The sequence below is a fragment of the Macaca nemestrina genome, chromosome 1, assembly GCF_043159975.1.
Source record: "Macaca nemestrina isolate mMacNem1 chromosome 1, mMacNem.hap1, whole genome shotgun sequence".
Classification (NCBI taxonomy): Eukaryota; Metazoa; Chordata; class Mammalia; order Primates; family Cercopithecidae; genus Macaca; species Macaca nemestrina.
Window position 1 is genome coordinate 99366089 of NC_092125.1, and position 7298 is coordinate 99373386.

The window sequence follows — 7298 nt, forward strand, 5'->3', positions numbered from 1 at the left end:
CTGGCTAATTTTTGTATGTTTAGTAGAGACGGGGTTCTACATGTATATATTAGGAGAAACTTTATTGGGTTCTACATGTATATATTAGGAGAAACTAAAAATTAGCAAGCACTCATCTCAAAAATGTTACTGTTCTTTTTAAACCAAAGAAAGTACTTAGAAGAAAATAATAAAGCCAATAGTAGAAATTAAATAGAAAACAAAAATACAATAGAGAAATTCAATAAAGGCAAAACTTGAATAAAATTGATAAGCCTCTCATGAGAGTAATTCAGAGAAAAGAAAATAGTATGAATGAAAAAGGGGATATCACTACAGATCTTGCAGAATAAAGATGTAACTTTTTAAGAGAATCAAACTGGCCAGGCACAGTGGCTCACATCTGTAATCCCAGCACTTTGGGAGGCCAAGGCAGGTGGATCATCAGGTCAGGAGATAAAGACCATCCTGGCTAAATGGTGAAACCCCGTCTCTACTAAAAATACAAAAAATTAGCTGGCGTGGTGGTGGGCGCCTGGAGTCCCAGCTACTCGGGAGGCTGAGGCAGGAGAATGGCGTGACAGGAGGCAGAGCTTGCAGTGAGCCGAGATCGCGCCACTGCACTCCAGCCTGGGCGACAGAGCAAGACTCCATCTCAAAAATATATATATACTTTCTGTTTTTTATTATTTCTTTGTCAGAACTCTTCACATATACCTCTCTTCTACTTTCAGTTATAGCTTATAAAGGAGTTATCTGTCCGTAATCACCTACTGGTTATATATAAGAACTTAAGATTTAACTGTTAGGTCTGATTCCTATAGCCATGTCTGTTACTCATCTTCTAGGATAATAGTATATAAAGAAAAATCATGCCATCTACCCCATCATAGAAAGAATACGATAAATTTGGCATTTAGTTCTGCTCTTTTTTGAATCTCTTCCCATCTATATCATTGTTCAAATGGCACTTGACAAAAGACCGTTTCCTAGGTGTGTTCCATTTCTTCACAGGATGGATTTTCCCTCTCACTTACTGAAAGTTGTGCCATTTACCCTCTGTTCTTAGGGACCACGGGATCATTCGAACTCTGGATTTACCCATCTATGTTACACGGGTGAAGGGCAACAATGTATACTGCCTAGACAGGGAGTGTCGTCCCCGGGTACTCACCATTGATCCCACTGAGTTCAAATTCAAGCTGGCCCTGATCAACAGAAAATATGATGAGGTACGAAGTGAGGATGCAAACTAGAGTATTAAGAGAGGCAGCACTCTTTTTTTTTTCTTTCCTGTGAGTGATGTCTACTTCTTGCCCAACCCTACCCCAAATGTCTAGGTACTGCACATGGTGAGGAATGCCAAACTAGTAGGCCAGTCTATTATTGCTTATCTCCAGAAGAAGGGCTATCCTGAAGTGGCACTGCATTTTGTCAAGGATGAGAAAACTCGCTTTAGTCTGGCACTGGAGTGTGGAAACATTGAGGTGAGAGGAATATGGTCATCAGCCCCATATTATCTTAGAGGTGAGAGGGTTAGAGTGGCATTGGGAGGGCATTATTCTGGGCTTGCTTCTTTAGCCAGAATAATGAAATTTGGGATTTTTTTAGTTGTTACATTGAGCCATCTTCCTGTTGCTCTTTGCCCATCTCTACTTTTACCTGCCTCTGCTTCTCCCACAGCATTTCTATTTTCGTCAACCTCAATTAGTGTGAATTTAGTAACTTCTAGGATAAAAGCAAGATGGTATGGAATTTGAAAATCTTATTATTTCCTTGACACTTAATCTTGCTGACTGGCTACTTAGATGAAAGAGTACCTATTAAGCACTGAGGCCTAGAATGTATAGGCATTGCTTTCTAAGGTGAAAAGGGCTTAGGAAAACGTTTTCCAGTTCTGAACTTCTTCCTAGTATTATTTCCTCTGTCTTTGCTAAAGCCCCTGTGGATCTTCATACCTGGCAGTTAGGAAGTAAGGTAGCTAAGCAAGAACTGGCTCTGTGGAATCAGCAACTGCTGGGTGGTTTTGTTGTAGAAGTAAATTTCTGAGGAGGAGGATAAATGTGATGTGATTATTTCTATCCCTGTATCTAAAGGGGTTCTATGTGTTCACTGGATTTTTTTTTCTTTTGTTTTTTTTTGAAACAGGAGTCTCTCTCTTATTGCCCAGGCTGGAGTGCAATGGCGCGATCTTGGCTCACTGCAGCCTCCGCCTCCTGGGTCCAAGCGATTCTCCTGCCTCAGCCTCCCGAGTAGCTGGGACTACAGGCGCGCACCATGATGCCCAGCCAAATTTTTTGTATTTTTAGTAGAGACAGGGTTTCACCATGTTGGCCAGGATGGTCTTGAGCTCTTGACCTCATGATCCGCCTGCCTTGGCCTCCCAAAGTGCTGGGATTACAGACACGAGCCACTGCGCCTGGCCAATTTTCAATGGAATTAGACTAAAAGCTAGGAGTAATTGAAAGTATAAGAAATTCTTTGGGAAATTTATATAGAGTCAGATGCTTTGCAGAGTCCCTGGTTTTGAGTCACATTGTCCTTCAACCTGTTAACACAACCCTGGGGATTCTTTAGATTGCTCTGGAAGCAGCCAAAGCACTGGATGACAAGAACTGCTGGGAAAAGCTGGGAGAAGTGGCCCTGCTACAGGGAAACCACCAGATTGTGGAAATGTGCTATCAGCGTACCAAAAACTTTGACAAACTTTCCTTCCTGTATCTTATCACTGGCAATTTAGAAAAACTTCGCAAGATGATGAAGATTGGTGAGGCCCTCAAACTAAGGATGGGAAGAGGGGTTCTTGGGGGAAGGAGGAAGGTGAATAAAGGAGAAAGGGAACTTAAAAGAAAAGACCTAACTTGGTGTCTCTTACTTACTTGGTGCAGCTGAGATCAGAAAGGACATGAGTGGCCACTATCAGAATGCCCTATACCTGGGTGATGTGTCAGAGCGTGTGCGGATCCTAAAGAACTGTGGGCAGAGTAAGTATCTGGGACTTGCCAGCTTTTTCAGGGTCTGAGGAAGTATTTTTCTGTTCTTGTTGAGTTAATTTGTGTACAGCGGTGAGGGATTTCTCTTTATTGTGCATTTTTTCAGGAGAGACAACATGTTCCTCCTGTGCTTAGAAGATTTTCTTCAAAGCCAAAGCGAGGTGCAGCCGGAATATTCAGTCCAGCCAAACACCCTTAGGAAAATAGTTATTCATGAGGAAGATAGGAGATTTTAAAAGGCCTAGAGCAGACACCCTAGTAAATGCACATGGTTGGATGCCATTAGAATTTTATTCTTTATTTTCAGTTTGGAGGTTTCACTCATTTATTCATATATATAGTCAAGGGATATTTTTGAGAACCCACTATATACCAAGCATTGTATTAGCATTTGAGATATATTAGGGAACAAACAAGGTGAAAGATGAAGTTTGGACCAAGGTGCTCTTAGTGGAGGGGTGAGCACTGGTCAGATTCAGGATATATTTTGAAGGTAGAAACAACATGATTTGTTGCAGTAACTAGATTTGAGATGTAACAGAGACGAGTCAGGGATATCCAAGGTTCTCAGCACTGATGGATAGGTCTCAAAGATAAGCAGCTAGTTAGTTCTCTGTTGCTGTGTAACAAATTACCCCCCAATTTAGTAGTTTAAAACAACAAACATTTATTATTTCACAATTTGTGGCATGGCTTAGCAGGGTCTCTCGTGAGGCTACAGTCAAAGTGTTGGCCAGGACTGCAGGTATCTGAAGACTCACCAGGGAGAGAATCTACTTCTGCACTCACTTAATGGCTGTTGACAGCCCCCATGTCCTTGCTCCCTGTTGTCTAAGAAACGTCAGTTTCTTTTCGTGTTGCCCTCTCCAAAGAAGTTTGTAACGTGGTAGCTAATTTCCCTTACAGCAAGTGAGCAAAAGAGGGCACCCCAAGATAGACGCCACAATCTTTGTAACCAGATCTAGGAAGTAACATCCCATCACATCTGCCATGTTCTATCCATTAGAAGCTAGTTAATAAATCCAGCCCACACTTAAGAGGTGGGTATTATGCAACAACTTGAATACCAGGAGTCAGTGATCACTGTGGGGACCATCTCAGAGGCTGCTTACCCCAGCAACATGCATTTGGAAATGTACCTATACCACAAAGTCTGTTTTCTCTACAGAGTCCCTGGCCTATCTCACAGCTGCTACCCATGGCTTAGATGAAGAAGCTGAGAGCCTAAAGGAAACATTTGACCCAGAGAAGGAGACAGTGAGTCTTTATTTACATGATTGTCTCTTATTACAGGAGTAACTCTAAGATCTTAGAACAGTTTAAAATTATGAATATCACTCTCCCACCTGGTTATCAGGAGAGGCAGAGAAACAAATGACATCAAAGGAGGCTCCATAACTTTCCTTACGTGACTTCCAAGTGCTGTTTGTTTTTAGCCTCTTTTCTTCTACTATTCAGATCCCAGACATTGACCCTAATGCCAAGTTGCTCCAGCCACCTGCACCTATCATGCCATTGGATACCAATTGGCCTTTATTGACCGTATCCAAAGGATTTTTTGAAGGCACCATTGCCAGCAAAGGTAAGTACCTACTTCTCCCATACCACTTTTGTTGTTTGTTTTGTGAAGAACTGTCCTAGAGAATACCATTAGCATTTGGTTTAATCTGTCCTTTTTTTCTGCATGAAGCCTAATGGAGTATTGAAATGCCAGTCATTTATGGTGCGGTCATAAAAACTTAAAATAGCATTTTCAGGTCATTAAAGAAAATTTGGAAAATAGGGAGAAAAACAAGGGATCCCTCTACTACCATCAATAACTTCAGTTAATATTTTGGTATATTTTCTTAAGTTTTACTATATATGTAGTCACGTTCTTTGTTCAGTATTTTATCATTCATGACACAATCTTAAAGGTACTAATTCAACTACCTGTAATTCCGGTATGTGGGTATAGGCAGATGTGTGCTACCACCCTCCACCACTTCCACCCTTAACCTCCTCCTGTTTTCTTGGTCTCCTAGTTTATTTCACATGAGTAAGAGCCTAAACAGACTCTTAAGCATTTTGTGCTGAACCCCGGTCTTTCCTCCACCTCCTCTATCTACCCTATGCCTGACGCCTTGTACATATTGTAGTGGTGGTAGCTTAGCAAAGCTCTCAGGAAGAAATTCAAGAGTGGTAGCCAAAGGCTGGTAAGTACAAATTATTTAAGAGCCAGTTTTTGGTAGCAGGAAGGCCAGTTCCTTCCATCTGTCTTCTATTCCCTCCCTCTGTGAAACCTACTGCAAGTTAGCATAACATATATACCACAAAAATAAATACTACACAAAAATAAGTAATAAGTAGGCAGAAGCTTGGCACCTGTTTTTGAAAGGATTTAACCTGCCTGCAGAAAAGGCCATATCTCAGACTTGCTGGACTATAACCAGTTCCGTTCTATTCCTTCCCTCTGTAGGGAAGGGAGGAGCACTGGCTGCTGACATTGACATTGACACTGTTGGTACAGAGGGCTGGGGAGAGGATGCAGAGCTACAATTGGATGAAGGTAAAAGTGCTGTTTTAAGACTGTTCTGGGGCAATGGACACCTTGGATTGGGACTGGGTTGTGGGTAGATCTGCAGACCTCCAGGCCATGAAACCAACTAGGATTGATTTTACTTTCTTTGGCTAAGATTATGCCACTGCCCAAATCTGTTTTGAATTTTCCTTACAGATGGGTTTGTGGAGGCTACAGAAGGTTTGGGGGATGATGCTCTTGGCAAGGGACAGGAAGAAGGAGGAGGCTGGGATGTAGAAGAAGATCTGGAGCTCCCTCCTGAGCTGGTATGTGGAATTTGTACCCTTAGAAGGTTCTCTCCATATCTCCCTGTGGAAGCTAGAGGCCTTATTGTCCCCCACCACTATCCTAAAGTCTCCAGAAGGGAAGGGGACTAGACCCTCCTTCTAATCTGATGCTTATCTCCCATTTGAAAGAAGGAAGATGGCTGGGCACGGTGGCTCATGCCTGTAATCCCAGCACTTTGGGAGGCTAAGGCAGGACAATTGCTTGAGCCCAGGAGTTCAAGACCAGCCAGCCTGGGCAACATATCAAGACCCTGTCTCTATTTTTAAAAGTAAAAGAAGCAGGAAGCATGAGAGAGTCAAAGTTAGTGGCCTTGTCACTTCCATCTGTCCTGATATGCTCAAAGAGGAGAGGATGTAGGACTTATCTCTAATCTGATGCTTAACTCCCATTGAAAGAAAGAAGAATGAGGTAATCAGCGTTCTTCCAGCAGCAGCTTATGAGAAGGCAGCACCTGGAGTTTTTGATAAATCATTTTGTCACTGGTGAGGTGGCTCCTCTTTTGGCAGTCTTCTCCCACAACTATCACCCCTCTTCCTCAGTGGAGGCAGGGAACAATGTAAATGGTTGTGTTCTAGATTCAACAGAACAAAGTGCTTGAATGGCCTAAAAAATTACTCAATTTGGCTGGGCACGGTGGCTCATGCCTGTAATCCTAGCACTTTGAGAGGCTGAGCCAGGCAGATCGCTTGAACTCAGGAGTTGGAGAACAGCCTGGGCAACATGGCAAAACCCCATCTCTACAAAAAAAATACAAAAATTAGCCAGGTGTGGTGACTTGTGCCTGTGGTTCCAGCTACTCGGAAGGCTGAGGTTGGAGGATTGCTTGAGCATGGAAGGCAGAGGTTGCAGTATGCCGAGATCATGCCTCTGTACTCCAGTCTAGGTGACAGAGTGTGACCCTGTCTCAAAAAAAAAAAAATTACTCAATACTCCATTTTTGGTTTTCCCCTAGGATATATCCCCTGGGGCAGCTGGTGGGGCTGAAGATGGTTTCTTTGTGCCCCCAACCAAGGGAACAAGTCCAACTCAGGTAAGCAGGAAGAAACCAGCAGGGATGAATGGCTAATACTCGATTAGTGTATAACAGGTGTTGGAGAATAGAGAAGAACAAAGTTTCACTTGGCTTGGGTTTTCTTGTTTCTTGTTAGATCTGGTGTAATAACTCTCAGCTTCCAGTTGATCACATCCTGGCAGGCTCTTTCGAAACAGCCATGCGGGTAAGTAACCTTGGCTTTTCCTCTTGAGTGTGCCTAGCCCAGGGTCCCAGGGAGATGGTTGACTCATTTTAATCAAGTGAAATTATCCTACCCGCAAGGGCAAAGGTGTATATTTTTCATGAAAACTCTTTGTTAAGTACGCTTGACTTTCTGTTATCTGCCTTCCACTTGGCCTAGTAATCTTTTAGGGCAGATCCTTCAGTCATCTTCCACCCATTTATAGCTTGCTTTCTGGCTCACATCAGTGAGATAAGTACCCCT

General features: G+C 42.8%; 1 protein-coding gene across 2 annotated transcripts in view; it reads left to right on the top strand.

Moving 5' to 3' along the window:
* LOC105498174 (COPI coat complex subunit alpha) overlaps nt 1-7298 on the top strand; it is a 53585-nt gene that overhangs the window by 42680 nt on the left and 3607 nt on the right. For both annotated transcript variants that reach the window (XM_011770077.3, XM_011770078.3), the window contains exons 18-27: nt 1049-1211; nt 1320-1466; nt 2557-2746; nt 2868-2963; nt 4141-4229; nt 4431-4554; nt 5431-5520; nt 5689-5798; nt 6773-6850; nt 6969-7037. In XM_011770077.3, coding sequence (XP_011768379.1) covers nt 1049-1211; nt 1320-1466; nt 2557-2746; nt 2868-2963; nt 4141-4229; nt 4431-4554; nt 5431-5520; nt 5689-5798; nt 6773-6850; nt 6969-7037 — 1156 coding nt within the window. The remainder of the gene's footprint in view (nt 1-1048; nt 1212-1319; nt 1467-2556; nt 2747-2867; nt 2964-4140; nt 4230-4430; nt 4555-5430; nt 5521-5688; nt 5799-6772; nt 6851-6968; nt 7038-7298) is intronic.